The sequence below is a fragment of the Micromys minutus genome (genome assembly GCF_963924665.1).
Source record: "Micromys minutus genome assembly, chromosome: X".
NCBI classification, from domain to species: Eukaryota; Metazoa; Chordata; class Mammalia; order Rodentia; family Muridae; genus Micromys; species Micromys minutus.
The window spans coordinates 79067722-79085492 of NC_137970.1; the positions used below are offsets into that span (position 1 = coordinate 79067722).

Sequence of the window (17771 nt, forward strand, 5' to 3'; positions counted from 1 at the left end):
AAAAATCCTTTAGACGGAAACTTTTGTGCTAATATTTTTCCTTACATGATGATGTCAAACCTACTGAAATGTAGGCTGTAGCAGGTAGTTTTACAAAATATACTTCACAATTAAGTATTTACTTTTTACAATTAACAATTTACTTTTATATAAATGTGTCCCACTTGTTTTGCTCGTAATAAGCAGTGGTTTTCACATCGTTTTCTTGACACAGATGCTCTAATGCATACAGAAAAGGCCACTTACAACTGATGTGCTTCTTCCTGTGCTCAGACCTCTGTGAAGACCACCGCACAAGCATTGCGCTCTGCTCTGCTCTACAGATCATTCCACATCACATAGAGAACACACGTTAAAATGATTGGGCCAGGGGTAACTTGTCACTTTAAACATAATATACGTGTTAAAGGAATTAGTGTAAAAGTAAAAAGGATAAAATGTGCTACTTGTAAGTGGTCCATTTTAAAATTATTAAATGAATAAATTTTTTGTTAAATATAAAAAAAGTAAAAATAAATAAAAAAGATAAAAACACTATCAAAACTAATAGAGTTGGTGTTAATATTACTAAATTAAGATAATAGGAATTTTTTTTAAAAGTTCAAAATTTTAAAAACAAAAAAATAAAACAGGCTGGAGATATGGCTCAATATTGCTGCTTTTATATAGTATGCTTATATCCCTGGATTGAATCCAAATTTAAACCGAACAAGCAAAGGGTGTTTCGATCTGTCGAGGACATTTTTATTTTATTTTATTTTATTACTTTTTAAATTATTTATTGCATATTCTCTGTATTTATATTTCAAATGTTATCCTCTTTCCCCTAATCCTATCCACCTTCCCCCTCCCATTGCCTCCATGAAGTTGCTCCCTCTCCCCCTCAGCACCTTGGCGTTCCCCTACACTGAGAAAATAGGCCTTCGCTGAACCAAAGGCCTCTCCTCCCACTGATGCCAGAGAATGCTATCCTCTGCTGCATATGTACCTGGAGCCATGGGTGTCTCCAAGTGAACCCCTTGGTTGGTGTTCTAGCCCCTGGGAGCTGTGGTGGGTTTGGTTAGTTGAATATTTTGTACTTTCCATGGGGTTGCAAACCCTTTCAGCTCCTTTAGTCCTTTCTCTAGCTCCTTTAATAGGGTCCCCATGTTCAGTCTGATGGTTAGCTGCAAGCATCCTCCTCTGTATCAGTATGGCTCTGGCAGAGCTTCTGAGGAGGCATCTATATCAGGTTCCTGCCAGTAAGTACTACTTGGCATCAACAATAGTACATTTGTTTAGTGGCCGCATATGGGGTGGATCCCCAGGTGAGGCAGTCTCAAGGTGATCTATTCTTCAATCCCTGCTCCTCTATTGGTCCCTTTATTTCCTCCCATGACTGTTTGGTTCTCCCTTCTAAGGACTGAGGCATCCACCTTGTGGACATTCTTCTCTATGAGCTTCATAATTTCTGTGAATTATTTCTTGGTTACTCCGAGCTTTTGGGGATAGTATCTGCTTATCAGTGAGTACATACCATAAGTGTTCTTTTATGACTGGGGTGCTCACTAGGATGATAGCTCCAAGTTCCACCCGTTTGCCTAGGAATTTCATGGACTCATTGTTTTTAATAGCTGAGTAGTACTCCATTGTGTATATGTACCACATTTTCTGTATGTATTCCTCTGTTGAAGGAATCTGGGTTCTTCCCAGCTTCTGGCTATTATAAATAAACCTGACATGAACATGGTGAAACACGTGTCCTTGTTAGATGTTGGAGCTTATTTTGGTATATGCACAGAAGTGGATTAGCGGAGTCCTCACATAGTACTATGTCCAATTTTCTGAGTAACCACCAGACTGATTTCCAGAGTGGTTGTACCAGCTTACAATGCCACCAACAGTGGAGGGGTGTTTCTCTTTCTCCACATCCTCTCCAGCATCTGCTGTCACCTGAGTTTTTTATCTTAACCATTCTGACTGGTGTGAGGTGAAATCTCCGGGTTGTTTTGATTTGCATTTCCCTGATGACTAGGGATGTTGAACATTTTTGGGTTCTTCTCAGCCATTTGATAGTCTATAATCAATTCTTTGTTTAGCTCTGTACCCCATTTGTATGTAATAGGAATATTTGATTCTCTAGAGTCTAACTTCTTGAGTTACTTGTATATATTGGATACTAGTCCTCCTTCAGATGTAGGATGTGTAAAGATCTTTTCCCAGTCTGTTGGTTGCTGTTTTGTCCTTTTGACAGTGTCTTTTGCCTTACAGAAGGTTTGCAATTTTATAAGGTCCCATTTGTTGATTCTTGCTCTTAGAGTATAAGCCATTGGTGTTCATTCAGAAAAATTTCCCCTGTGCCTATGTGTTCTAAGCCCTTCCACACTTTCAGTTCTATTAGTTTCAGTGTACTTAGTTTTATGTGGAGATCATTAATCCACTTGTACTTGAGCTTTGTATAAGGAGAAAAGAAAGGATTGATTTGCATTCTTCTGCATGCTGACTGCCATTTGAACCAACACCATTTGTTGAAAAGGCTATCATTTTCCATTGAATGTTTTTAGATGCTTTGTCAAAGATCAAGTGACCATAGGTGTGTGGGTTCATTTCTGGATCTTCAATTCTGTTCCATTGTGTCCCTGTCTGTCTCTGTATCAATACCATGCAGGTTTATCACAATTGATCTGTAATACAACTTGAGGTCAGGGATGGTGATTGCCTGGAAGTTATTTTTTATTTTTGAGACTAGTTTTTGCTATCCTTGGGGTTTTTTTATTATTCCAAATTTTCAAATTGCTTTTACTAACTCTATGAAGAATTGAGTTGGAATTTTGATGGGGAATTCATTGAATATGTAGATTGCTTTTGGCAAGATGGCCATTTGAACTATGTTGATCTTTCAATCCATGAGCATGGGAGTTCTTTCCTTCTTCTGAGTCCCCTTCAATTTCCTTCTTCAGAGATTTGAAGTTGTCATACAGATCTTTCTCTTCTTTAGTTAGGGTCACACCAAGGTATTGTATATTCTATGTGACTATGGTGAATGGTGTTGATTCTCTAATTTCTTTCTCAGCCTGTTTATCCTTTGAGTAGAGGAAGGCTACTAATTTGCTGGACTTAATTTTATACCCAGCTACTTTGCTGAAGTTGTTTATCAGCTCTATCAGTTCTCTGGTGGAATATTGGAGTCACTTAAGTATACTATCATGTCATCTGCAAATAGTAATATTTTGACTTCTTCCTTTACAATTTGTATCTCTTTTACCTCTTTTTGTTTCTCTTTAGTCAGTTTCTGTTCTTGAGTTTGAGTATTTCTTGCCATCTACTCCTCTTAGGTGAATCTGCTTCCTTTTTTTCTAGAGCTTTCAACTATGCTGTCAAGTTGCTAGTGTATGCTCTCTCCAGTTTCTTTTTGGAAGCACCCAGAGCTATGAGTTTTCCTCTCAGTGCTGCTTTCATTGCATCCCATAGGTTTGGGTAGGTTGTCTTTTCATTTTCATTAAATTCTAGAAAATCCTTTCTTTCTTTCTTTCTTTCTTTCTTTCTTTCTTTCTTTCTTTCTTTATTTATTTATTCTTTGACCATGGTATCGTTTAATAGAGCATTGTTTAGTTTCCATGTGCATATGGGCTTTTTGTTGTCTTTGTTGTTATTAAAGACCAGCCTTAGACGATGTGATCTGATAGTATGCATGGGGCATTTCAATCTTCTTATATCTATTGAGGCTTGTTCTGTGACTGATTATATGGTCAATTTTGGAGAAGGTGCCGTGAGGTGCTGAGAAGAAGGTGTATTCTTTGTTTTAGGATGAAATGTTCTGTAGATGTCTGTCAATTCCAATTGGTTCATAACCTCTGCTAGTTTCACTGTGTTCTTGTTCAGTTTCTGTTTCCGTGATTTGTCCATTGATGAAAGTGGGGTGTTGAGGTCTCCCACTATGATTGTGTGGAGTGCAATGTATTTTTGGGTTTCTTTTATGAGTATATGTTCTCTTTTGTTTGGAGCATATATGTTAATTGAGAATGCCTCCTAACAAATTTTCCCTGTAATGAGTAAAAAGTGTCCTTCCTTGTCTTTTTTGATAACTTTTGGTTGAAAATCTGCTTTATTGGATATTAGAATGGCCACTCTAGCTTGCTTCTTGGGGCCATTTGCTTGGAAGGTTTTTTCCCACCCTTTTACTCTGAGATAGTGTCTGTCTTTGTCTTTGAGATGAGTTTCCTGTATGCAGCAAAATGCTGGATTCTGTTTTTGTACCCAGTCTGATATCCTATGTCTTTTTATTGGGGAATTGAGTCCATTTATGTTAACAGATGTTAAGGAATAGTGGTTGCTGTTTCCTGCTATTTTTACTTTTACAGGTATAATTGTGCCTCTGTGTCTTTCTTTTGGTTTTCTTGCTTAGATATTTTCTTGTTTTTACTAGGATGTAGATTCCCTCCTTGTATTGGTTTTTCCACCTATAATTCGTTGTAGTTCTGGGTTTGTGGTCAGATATTGTGTAAATTTAGTTTTATCCTGGAATATCCTGGTCTCTCCATCTATTGTGATTGAGAGTTTTGCTGGGTATACAGCTTGGGCTGTCACTTGTGTACTCTTAGGGGCTGCATGATGTCTGTCCAGGATCTTCTAGCTTTCATAGTCTCTGTTGAGAAATTGGGTATGATTCTGATTGGTCTGCCACTGTATGTTACATGACCTTTTTCCCTTACTGCTTTTAGTATTCTTTCTTTGCTTTGGGCACTTGGCATTTTGACTATTATGTGTCAGGAGGAATTTCTTTTCTGATCCAATCTATTTGGTGTTCTTTAATCTTCTTTTATGCTCATGGTCATCTCATTCTTAAGGGTAGGTAAGTTTTTTTCTATGATTTTGTTGAAGATATTTACTGTGCCTCTTAGTTGATATTCTTTACCCTCTTCTATTCCTATTATCCTTAGATTTGATCTTCTCATTTTGTACTGGATCTCCTGTACATTTTGGGTTAGGAGATTTTTAAGTTTTACATTTTTTCTGACTGTTGTTTCGATGCTTTCTATGTTGTCTTCTGTCCCTGAGATTCTCTCTTCCATCTCTTGTATTCTGTTGGTGATGCTTGTGTCTACGACTCCTGACCTCTTTTCTAGGTTGTTTTTTTACATCGCCATAGTTATCTCTCTTTGTATTTTCTTTATTGTTTCTATTTCTGTTTTTAGACCCTGGATGGTTTTCTTCAATTCTTTTATCTATTTGCTTGTGTTTTCCTGTGTTTCTCTAAGGGCTTGTACTTGTTGTTGTTGTTGTTGTTGTTGTTGTTGTTGTTGTGTGTGTGTGTGTGTGTGTGTGTTATCCTGTATTTTCTTTATGGGAGTTATTCATGTGCTTCTCGAGGCCCTCTATCATCAGCATGAGGAAGAATTTTAAGTCCAAATCTTGTTTTTTCTCATGTGTTACACTACTTGCTTTGGTGGGGGAGCTGGGTTCTGATGTTGCCATGTTGTCTTGGTTCCTGTTGCTTAGATTCTTGTGCTTGCCACTTGTCATCTTCTTATCTTTGATGTTACTTCATGTTGTTTTCTCTGAATGGAGCTTGTCTCTCCTGGGAGTCTGTGGGCCGTGGGCTCCAAAGGGAGATCTCTCCTGTGTGTTCAGTTCTCTATGGGAAGTCCATGAGTTCCAATGGTGATGGGCCAGCTGTAGCTCTATGTGCAGATGGAGACCTAAAGGTTACAGAACCAAGTGGTACCGTGATATCTGTGCCCCGAGAGTTCCCAGATAGTCAGTGGAGAGAGAGTGTAAGTTCACCTGTGGGCTTAGGAGGAAGAGTGCTCCTGTGTCTACTCTTGGTGCTCAGTTCTCTGCGTTTTTATTTTATCATTAATCTATTTTATTACTTGAGGACTTCACATATGCATATACTATAATTTGATATATTTACTCTTACTTCGCCTTCTTACATCTCCCAAATCATCTCCCAACTTCAGGGTTGCTTTTCTTAAAACATGCTTTCTAATCCAATTTGTGATGCTAATATGTGCATGGATGTGGAGTCATTGGCTGGTGCATGGTATCCATACTAGTGGCCACATTCTTAAAAAAGCTGACTCTCCCTCCCTCAGACACCATCAACATTCCATAGCTCCTCGGCTAGAGGTGGTGGTCTCATGACACTCTCCCCGATTTCATGCTAGAATGTTGACTGGTTTGATGTTACTCAAGCCTTGTGCAAGTACCTACAGGTGCTGTGAGTTACCATGGCACTGAGTGGTTCTATCATGCCTTGAAGACACTGTTTCACCTGCATCCTCCCATGACCTTTGGCTCTTTAAACCTTTCTTCTCCCTCTTCTAAGATGTCTTCTGAGCCATGGGGAGGAGGGATATGATATTTATGTCTCATTTATAGCTGGTAACTGCGGAGACACTTGTTCTCTGCATTTTTTACCAGTTGTGAGTTTCTATATTATCTCTGTCCCCTGCATAAAGAAGCTTCTTTGATGTGGACTGAGAGCTGTATTAATCTAGACTTACAAGAATATGTGTTTGGAGGGCAGCTTGATATCATGTCATTCATTTAGCAAAGTAATAGTAGTAGGGACCTGTGAGCTTCTCCAGCTGTGGGTTCTTGTCAGACTTCAAGTACTAGACATATGTTACTTCTTGTGGAGTGGGCCTTAAACCCCATTAGAAAGCAGTTGGTCACCGCTGTAATATTTCTGCCCCCATGGACACTTGCAGGGTTCACAGCTAGATAAAACATTGACATATTTCTTCCCCAGCAGCCTGAATGGCACCTTCAGATACTTTGAAATGTAGCAATCAGGGGGGAGTTCCCTGAGCAGTGCCAATTTAACTCTGCTAGTCCTATGACCAAAGTATGTGGTGTAGAGCAGTGGGCATAGCCTATATTTTTAGGTTGCCTCTTGGATGACCATAACCAGTAAATTTAGGGAAGTATCCCAAACACTGGGCTGTTTATTTTGCAAATCATGCATTCTGAAATAAACACTTTTCCTAGTACTGAGTGACTCAAAATGTGTGTGTGTGTGTGTATGTGAGAGAGAGAGAGAGAGAGAGAGAGAGAGAGAGAGAGAGAGAGAGTTTGATTTTATTTGCCTTAAGTATAAGGAAATATGAACCAGAGACAGCCTTTATCAGGTAAAAGCATTTGCCACCTAGCCTGAAAACCTGATTTTGATCCCTGGTGGAAAAGGAGAACTGACTCCAACAAGTTATCCTTTGATCTACACACACACACACACACACACTACACATACACTAAATAAATGTAATTTTTTAAAGAATAAGAAGGAGTGTTTTCTGTGACTACAATTATTTGTAATTGTATCTTAGGTCAAGAGGATCAGACTTATTAGGGAACCAGAAATTTTGTTAGAAATAAAATTAACAACCTATTTTAAGTTGTGAATATGAATGGAATGCCATTTACAATAAGCTTTTTTGTATTTGAAAGAAGTAGTTCTTTATACATTTTGTCTTCTTTTAAATTTTACAGCTCAAATCTATTTTCCAATCACTATTGATTGTGCTGTTTGTAAGATATTATAAGTCTATTCCTTTATAGAAATATTATACACAAAGAAATATTAACCTTTGCTTTATATTTCCTTCACTGTTAAAAACACATTCTATTTCTAAAATCAGTGCTTGATACAGAAAAGGAAGAAAAAAAGGATAAGAAAGGTTTAAATGTACTTGTCACAAAAGAGCCTATGTTGCTTTCTAGATGGGAGTGGATTTTGCTCAGGCAACAAAATGTCTGAGTGTCAAGTTTATTCCTTACATAATTGTGAGCACCAAAATCAGTGTCACATAGAAATGCTATAGCCATGAAGTAAAAGTCAGGGGAGAAGAAACAGATTGATAAGAATTAAGCTTAGTTGCTTAGTCTACTTCACTGTGCTCTTCTAATGATTGAAACAGTCAGTTGTTTCAATCATTCACTTTCAATCAATACAATCAATATAATTGTCACTGTAGGCTCATGTGATTTTATGAACACTTCAGAGGTAATTACAAATACAACTGGGATACCTGCCATTGCTCTTGTAAATTTATATTTAGGTTTTTGTCATGAGCTTTTTTTCCCTCCCTCTAAAATATTTTTTCTGGTAGTTTGAGTATATTATCAATAGATAGTTGATGCCTTGGTCGTATGATTGTACATTACTCGAGATTCAGCCTGCAAACATCAACTTTTTTATCTGTGCTTACAAGAGAAGGTGTTACTTTCCATCTTCCTCAGTCATGGGCATTGTCTTTTTCCTTCTTAAGTTGATAAAATTTAAGGGGTCAAATGATTTTCCTTTTAAATCACTTAAGCTCTTCAGGATAGTTAATTTTCAGAAGCTAGGTAAATGATATGTTATAAAGTAAAATAGTATAAAAGTATAAAGTATAAAAGTAAAAACAGAGGTAATAAAAATCACATGGAAATACAAATAACTTAGGATAGATAAATCAGTACTGAAAATTGGGCATGGTGGTTCATGTTTGTATTCCTAAGACTCAACAGGCTGGGGCAGGAGGATCTTTAGTCCCAGGCCAGTTTGAACTGTGAAACTCTATCTCAAAAACAAAAGTAAAGAAAGCAAATAAACAGTATTAGAAAGCGAAAACTTCCTCATTTAAAATATACTATATAGCTATAGTACACACCATACTGAACAAAGCGTTAACCTGGACGTATATGAATACAATTGAATAAAGAATATAGAAAGGAACCTTAACATTTATAATCCATTGATTTCCAACAAGGACATGAAGTTAATTCAGTAAGGGATGAAGTCTTTTCAACAACTGGTTCTAGGAGATAGATAACCATATACAAGGAGTGTATTTGGATTCTTTCTTTAGAGCACTTATAAAATTAAGTCAAAATAAATCAAAGAAGAAAACTGTAAGCCTGAAACTTCATAAGTCTTAGACTAAATGTAGCAATAAATCTTTATGCGTTTAAATTGAGGACACATTCAAATAGGTATTTCTCTAAACAGGATAATGAAATGACAAACAACCACATGAAAAGATTTTCTCTATCTATTGTTTGTTGCTAGGGAAATTCAACTCAAAACCATAATAGAATACTATTCATTCATACCCCCTAGCAGAGCTATTATTTAAAAATTTGATAATAGGTGAAGAAGAAGAAAGAGCTCGAGAAGCCCATAGATTGCTGCTGGGAAGGTAAACTGTTGTAGTACACTGGGTATATTTAGGTAGTTTGTCCAAATGTTGAACATAGATTTACTGTGTGCCCAGTAATTCTACCCAAAGATATTGACTGATGAAGACTAAAATGTTCTCACAAGTACCCTTAATGGATGTGCCCAATGAGATTATTTGTAATCACCAGAAAATGTTTAAAAACATCATTGTCCACAAAATGATGATTTAATGTAATATATTCATTCATACAGTGGCATATTATAGGGAAGGAACAAAAAAAGAACTGGTGATATGTGCTGTTATATAACACATGTAAACTTTGAAAATACTTTGCCAAATGAAATAAGTCCAATACAACACAACATATATCATAAGATTTCATTTATATAAAAGTCTGAAATAGGCCAGTTTATGGTGACAAATATAGGTAGTTGTCTAGAATCTGAATGGGATGGGGACGATGATAGGGAATGACTACAAATGGTATGGGCTTTCTTTTGTTGGTTTTAATAATCTTTTAACTCCAGACTGGCTTTGGGCATACAGTATACTTCAGGCTGGCCTTGAACTTGCAGTTCGTTAGAGACCTGAGCCATATCATCCAGCTTTTTAATGTTTATTTTTAGTTTAGGCATTTTTATTCATGTAATAGGTATTTCACACTGGTGTAAATTTGTACTTCTTTAACCATGCAATACTGATGAAGATCACTGAGCTGTAACCTCTGTAAGAACTGCCAAACCATTTTTGCAAAGTAGCTACTTCATTTTTTTACCTGAAATGAGTAAGAGTTCTTGCTTCACTTCCTCACAGTAACTTTGTATTGTCAGCTTTGATTTTAGTGGGTATAGATTGTTTTTTAAATTGTATTTAGCTAATGCCGAATGATGCCACACATTTTGATTTGCTGTCTCTTCCTATCTTTTACCTACTACTTTTTTTTCCTTTTGTGCTCTCTCAGTTCCTTCCATTCAAGCCACAAATAATTCCTTTAAAAATGATGTGGACTTCTTATGAATCTTGTAAATAACATTCTGTATCTATTAAAACAACATCATACTCCAAGTCTCTGTTTTCTTGGTCTCCTGAACAAGGTTACTCTTTTGTAATATTTTACAGAAATGGTTGTTGGCGTATTTTTAGACAAAGGGTCTAGGAAGCACCAACTTGATCTTTATGATATCTTACCAAGCAGCTCTTCAGTTGTTTTTACTGAACAACTCTGGTTTTATTATTTTACTAATAGTGGCTCTGACTTTTATTTTGCCTAGAAGTTTTATCTTGTTCTCAGAATTGTCCTGTCATCTATCGAAGCTGAGAATGAAACATTTCTAAGACCTACATATTATGGCTCATTTGTCTTTAATAGTTTTTTTCTTAGTTTCCCTTACTTAGAGAACCAGGTTTGACTCCATGCCTACATTGCCCCTGAAGTTTGTCCTTGAGAGCTTGTGATGTAGCCTGTGGTAGAGTGTTTGTCCTGCAAGGATGAGATCCTGCGTTTATTCTCCACATACCAATGAATTAAACGAACAAACTTGTACTCTTGCCAAAAGGGCCTGGTATCTCTTTTTTTCAGTGGAGCAAACAGGCATCTCACTAAATCCCCAAAGAAGGGATTTAAAGAGGGAGAGATTAAACGTCAAGGGTTCCACTTGGGTCAAGGTGTAGAAATTGAGAGAAATGTTATATTAGCAGACAGCCAGACCACCAAGAACACAGTGTACATATCTCCCCTTTGCTCTGTTACTAGAGTTCACCTTGTTGACAAACTCAGTTTTGACAAAAAAAAAAAAAAAAAAAACAATGTTTTTTTAAATATTGACAGAATGACAGATAGGACATTAAGACATTTTTATCTTTTTAAAATTTATTCTCTCATATATTACCTCCTGACCATAATTCTTTCCTTCCTGTCTCTAAGTCCCACCCCTCTATTTCCTCTTTTCTCCAGATCTACTTCTCCATTTCATCATATTTTTTTAAACATGTGAACAACATTTGCCGGTCACACTCTGATTTTTCTTTTCAGGTTGCTAGTAATTCTGACTCTACAGACCCGTCTGAGAATTTGGAGGAGCAACCTCTGACATTTCCAAAGGAATGCAGCAAAACTGTGAACACTGAGGCCTTAATGACAGTATTTCACCCTCAAAATTTGGAAAATCTTGATTCTAAAATGGTAAGGAAACAAAATCATTAAATCTATGGATTAGAGAAGTTGGTGAAAAACAATTTGAAAACAGTGAGATAGTTGGTTCTTAGCACCCCCAATGTTGCAATGCTTTAATACAGATCCTCATGTTGTGCTGACCCCAACCATACAGTTATTTCCATTGCTCCTTCATAACTGTAATTCTGCCACTATTATGAAGCATGATGACAATTTTTCTGTTTTCTGATGGTCTTTTTTAATTAAAAAAAATTATTTTAAAAACATAAATGTACATATTTTTAAAAAATATTTACACAAAACTATATGAATATATTTTTAGTCAGTACTTGATTTTTTTTTAAAGGTTTGATAGTATGCAAAGTACATATAAAACAAAACAAAACATGGAAATAGTCAAAGTTTTCTTGCTGTATAAAGATTAAACGTGATGATTTTTAAATACCAAGGATTGCCACCATGCTGCATTCTTAGCTCTGGAATTACCAATGATTTAAGGTCCAGGTGTACCGCACTCTGAAAGGCTGCTATACGCTTATTTTTTTTCCTAAGAAGGACTGAGGTTTCCACTTTTTGGCCTTTGTTTTTCTTGAACTTCATATGATCTGTAAGTTGTTTCTGGGGTGTTCAGAGCTTTCTGGGGTTAGTATCCCATTATCAGTTACTGCATATTATGTCTGTTCTTTTGTGACTGGGTTATCTCACTCAGGATGATATTCTCTAGATGCATCCATTTTCTTAAGAATTTGGTTAAGTCATTGTTTCTGATAGCTGAGTAGTACTCCATTGTGTAAATGTATCACTATTTCTGTATCCATTCTTCTACTAAAGGACATCTGGGTTCTTTCCAGCTTCTGGCTATTATAAATAGGGCTGCTATGAACATGGTGGAGCATGGGTTCTTGTTAGATGTTGGAGCATCTCTGGGGTACATGCCCAGAAGTGAAATAACTGGGTTTTCAGGTAGTACTATGTCCAATTTTCTGAGGAACCGCCAGACTGATTCCGAGAGTGGTTTGTACCAGTTTACAACCCCACCAACAGTGGAGAAGTGTTCCTCTTTTTCTGCATCCTCCCCAGCATGTGCTGTCATCTGAGTTTTTGATCTTAGCCATTCTGACTGGTGTGAAGTGGAATCTCAGGGTTGTTTTGTTTTGCATTTCTGATGGTCTTAATCGACCCCTGTGAAAGGGTTATTTGATCTCAAAAGGAGTTGTGGCCCACAGGTTGAGAACCACTAGACTACATGGTATCAGAACAGAATGGGTTACTTTTGAGGTTTGAGGCATGCCCTGCTTGGTTCCGAAACACTCAGACTATTACCAATGGTGAACATATCAAGAAACTTGGATATCAAGTTTTCTTTGCATGAATTTCGAATAATCTGTGCTAAAGTGGAATTGATTAGGGAAGGATGATGGATCGAAGCTTTTACCTCTTAGGTGTTATACTTTGGCAACTTTGAAGAGTTTAGCCAGTAAAGATGGTAACATTAAAACTGTTGTTTGCCTGGGTTTAAGATTTTATATAGTAAGGGTCCAGTGCTTTAGAATGGGAACATGATTTTTGATTTTGTAAGTTTTTGTCAGCTTGCACTGTTTCACGGTAAACAGAATGAACAGGTTATTTTAAAGAAATGAATTTTTCACTGTTTAGTTGTCTTGCTTTTTCTGTTCCAGTTGAAAGAAAAGATGAAGGAGCAATCATGGAACATTTTATTTTCAGAATGTGGGCGCGGTGTTAGCATGTTCCGGACAAAAAAGACTCGAGATCTGGTTGTAAGAGGGATTCCAGAGACTTTGAGAGGAGAGCTCTGGATGCTTTTCTCAGGTATTAATATTTATTTGATTTATTTCGTTCATAGACAGTAAATATTCCCCTACTAGTAGTTAGGCTCTAAGCACAAAGATGGCTGAGACATGAGTTCAGACTACTCAAAGAGAAGAAGCTTTAGTTCCATGTGTTTACCTAATTGTCTACACATCGACTAGCTGACAAGGTGAATTTATTAGGCAAAACACGCATAACTGTGAGTATACGGTCCACATCTGTAGCATCAAAAAAAAAAAACTTATTCTGGAAAGTAACATTACCTTGATACTGTAGACTCTCTTCCTATAATGCTTCCCTTTTCTTCCAATCTCTCTTTTGTGTTCTGATATTATTTAAGCATGAAGCTTAATTTCAAGGTAATAAATATGCAAATCTTAGCTTTAGTGTATTATTCTATTTGTATGTCAATGCAATTGTCTTTGCAGGTGCTGTTAATGACATGGCAACTAACCCTGGTTACTATGCTGAAGTGGTTGAACAATCCTTAGGGACCTCCAACCTGGCAACTGAAGAAATTGAGCGTGATTTACGTCGCTCTCTGCCTGAACACCCGGCATTTCAGAGTGATACTGGCATATCTGCTCTGAGGCGGGTACTGACAGCTTATGCATATAGGAATCCCAAAATAGGATACTGCCAGGTATAGCATCACTGTGATTCCCAAATATTATGTGCATATTTCAAATACTATTATCAACTTCCACTCCAGAATTTTGGGACATAAGATAATGAGAACAGAGGTAGGCTAAGATTGATAGTGAATATTATTTAAGTAAGGAGGTTGATAGTGGGAGAATTTTAAAGGATTAATGTTTCATTATTTTCTTTTTTAAACATTTGTTTGTAGTCACCTGTATGTGTGTGCCTCTGTGAGGGTATTTGCCACATGTTGTATAGGTACCCTAGGTAGCTGGAAGAGGACATTATATCTCCTGCAGCTGGAGCTGCAGATGGCTGTAAGCTGCCCCAAAACTGAACTCAAAACTTCTGAACTCTTAATCACCGAGCCATGTCATTTTTTTTTCATTTAACAAATATGCATGTGTGTTTGTATATTTCTGTAAAAGACACTGTTGCATATTTATGGCTATATAAAGATACATAAAGATCTTGTCATTAAAAATATAAAGATCAGGTCTAAGAAGGTATAGTTCAGTGGGTAACATGCTTGTAGTGCAAACATAAACACCTGAGTTTGAATCTCTGGCACTGATGATTTAAAAAGTACCAAAACCAGTTATGGCATTGTGTATCAGTAACCCTAGAGCTGGAGAGAGGTGGGGACCAGCGGGTTCTGGGCTGGGGGTCTGCTTTCCAGCTGGTCTAGCTGAAATGGCAAGCTTCAGGTTCAGTAAAACAAAAAGCGTGTCTCCGAAATGATGAGATGAAATAATGAGGAAGAACCCAGAACAACAACCTTGGCCTTTACATGGACATGCAACAGGAGAGCATATCCATATTTTGTATATATGCATATGCATACAATGGATGAGTAGTTAAATGAATATTTATTGGGGAATTGAAAGACAAAGGGAGAGAAAATATTAGATGACTATAAAGTGTGCAAGATCCGTAATAAATGAGGTTGATCTGGGAGGATCAGAGAAGGCTTCTTGGAAGAGGAGGCACTTGTAGGTCAAGTGTGAATTTTGAACATACAGAAATGGAATTTGAGAACCTAAGTGAAAAGGTTGGTAAAAATAGAGGTAAGTAAAGAATATATATATAAAGTCATATAGTGTTTAATAAAGCAAAGAATGACTAAGCAGCAATGTATTTATAGAAAACACTGGGTAGTTTGGAGTTGATTAGTTTAATATTTTAAATGTATTCTTCTCTTAATACAAGATGTCCCTACTGCAGTTTTCTTTCTCTCCACTCTTCCCTGTTTCTCCCCCACATCTCCTCTCTCCCAGATCCTCGTCTCCATTTCTTTTCAGAAAAGAGCAGGCCTCCCAAGAACATCAACCAAACATGGCATAACAAGTTACAAGTTACGATAAGAATAGACACAAACCCTCATCTCAAGGCTGGACAAGGCAACCCAGTAGGAGCAAAGAGGTTCTAAGAGCAGGCAAGAATCACAGATGCCCTCACTCCCATTGTTGGGAGCCCTATAAGAGCACCAAGCTACATGACCATAACATATATGCAGAGAACCTTGCATAGCCCTATATAGGTACCCTGGTTGACTGTTCGGTCTCTGTAAGCCCCTATGAGCCCAGATTAGTTGATTCTGTGGGGTTTCTTGTATCCTTGACCCCTCTGGCTCCTACAGTCTTTCCTTCTGCACTTCTGCAGGATGTCTCCAGATCCACCTAATATTTGGAGGTAAATCTCTGCATCTGCTCTCATCAGTTGCCATTTGGATCCTCTCTGCTGACAATAATCTTATCATTTATTGCCTCTCTTTTGGTCAGTTATGTTTAATTCTACCCTAGGTCTCTGAGCTATTCAATCCCTGGTTTCCCAGGGCTCCCTCTCATGATGTGGGCCTCAAGTTAGACCAGTCATTAGTTGGTCATTCCGACAAGTTCCGCACTAGAACATACTACAGTTCCACCACTGTGGTGGTGGTGCACAGCTTTAAGTCCAGCACTTAGGAGGCAGAGTCAGGCAGGTCTCTGTGAGTTTGAGGACAGCCTTGTCTGTAGAGCAAGTTCCGTGTCAGCCAAGGCTACAGAGAAATCCTGTCTCAGAAAAAAAAAAAGGAATTTAAAATGTATTTTGTAGGGAGTGGAGGAACCCTTGGTAACAATACTTTAGAGATGCACTATGTTCATTAGTGAGTTGGCTGCTACTAGACACAAATAAAACATAACTGAAGTACAGAGTCTTTAATTAAAGGAGTAAATAGAAACAATGATTTAGGTTTATAGACGGTTCTCTTTCATCCAATTATTTTTTTAACTTTGTTTTAAAGAAACAAAGATAAATGTACAGATTTTTAAGCATTTTTTGCATTAAAGTATACGAATACATTTTTATAAGGTTGTAATTAAGTATTTGTGGGTACATCTACATACACATATGTATATATGTAACAATAATATAGGAAAAGAGGTTATTGATTTGAGGAGATAGGAAAGAAACCGGGAGGGGCTGTAAAGGAAAAAGGGATGTGATACAGTTCTATTTTAATTAAAATATATTCTTTTCTTTTCTTTTTTTTTTTGGCTTTTTTCTTCTTTTTTTTTAAGGTTTGATACTCTGCATTAAGGTCTTACTATTTACAATGAGCAAAAAGTACATGTAAAACAGGGTGTAACCCGGAATTTGTCAACGTGTTCTTGGTGTGTAAGGATTGAGCATGACTTTTTTTGTTTTGTTTTGTTTTGTTTTCTTTATTTCTTGGACTTCATACAGTCTGTGAGTTGTTTCTGGGGCAGTGCGAGCCTCTGGGGTTAGCATCCCACTATCAGTGACTGCATATTATGTCTGTTCTTCTGCGACTGGGTTATCTCACTCAGGATGATATTCTCTAGATGCAACCATTTTCTTAAGAATTTGGTTAAGTCATTGTTTCTGGTGGCTGAGTAGTATTCCATTGTGTAAATGTACCACAATTTTTGTATCCATTCATCTACTGAAGGACATCTGGGTTCCTTCCAGCTTCTGGCTATTATAAATAGAGCTGCTATGAACATTGTGGTGCATGTATCTTTGTTGTATATTAAAGTGTCTCTGGGGTATATGCCCAGAAGTGGAATAGCTGGGTCTTCAGGTAGTACTATGTCCAATTTTCTGAGGTATCGCCAGACTGATTTCCAGAGTGGTTGTATCAGTTTACAACCCCACCAACAGTGGAGAAGTGGTCCTCTTTCTCCGCAACCTCGCCAGCATCTGCTGTCATCTGAGTTTTGGATCTTGGGCAATCTGACTGGTGTGAGGTGGAATCTCAGGGTTGTTTTGATTTGCATTTTCATGATAGCTAAGGATGTTGAGCACTTCCTTAGATGTTTCTCAGCCATTTGATATTCCTCAATTGAGAACGTTTTGTTTAGCTCTGTACCCCATTTTTAATAGGGTTGTTTGATTCTTTGGTGTCTAGCTTTTTGAGTTCTCTGTATACGTTGGATATTAGGCCTCTATCTGATGTGGAGTTGGTAAAGATCTTTTCCCATTCTGTTGGCTGCCGTTTTGTTTTCTTGACAATGTCCTTAGCCTTACAGACACTTTGCAATCTCATTAAGTCCCATTTGTTAATCTTTGACCTTACAGCTTGAGCCATTGGTGTTTTGTTCAGAAAATTTTCTCCTGTGCCTATGTGTTCTAAGGTTTTCCCTACTTTCTCATCTAATATTTCAGTGTATCTGGTTTAATGTGGAGATCTTTGATCCACTTACACTTGAGCTTTGTACAAGGAGATAATAAAGGGTCTATTTTCATTTTTTTGCATGCTGAGTGGCAGTTGGACCAGCACCATTTGTTGAATAGGCTGTCCTTTTTCCATTGAATGTTTATGGCTCCTTTGTCAAAAATCAGGTGACCATATACATGAGGGCTCATTTCTGGATCTTCTATTCTATTCCATTGATCCACGTGCCTATTTCTGTACCAGTACCTCCATTGATTCACGTGCCTATTTCTGTACCAGTACCATGCAGTTTTCAGCACAA

At 37.3% G+C, this 17771-nt stretch overlaps 1 protein-coding gene across 1 annotated transcript in view; it reads left to right on the forward strand.

The window, feature by feature from the left end:
* Positions 1-17771, forward strand: part of TBC1D8B (TBC1 domain family member 8B) — a gene marked incomplete at its 5' end in the record, with an annotated part of 91120 nt that overhangs the window by 35965 nt on the left and 37384 nt on the right. Inside the window, 3 exons of the mRNA XM_080909602.1 lie at positions 11179-11328; positions 12999-13149; positions 13578-13792. Of these exons, the coding sequence (XP_080765728.1) occupies positions 11179-11328; positions 12999-13149; positions 13578-13792 (516 nt within the window). The remainder of the gene's footprint in view (positions 1-11178; positions 11329-12998; positions 13150-13577; positions 13793-17771) is intronic.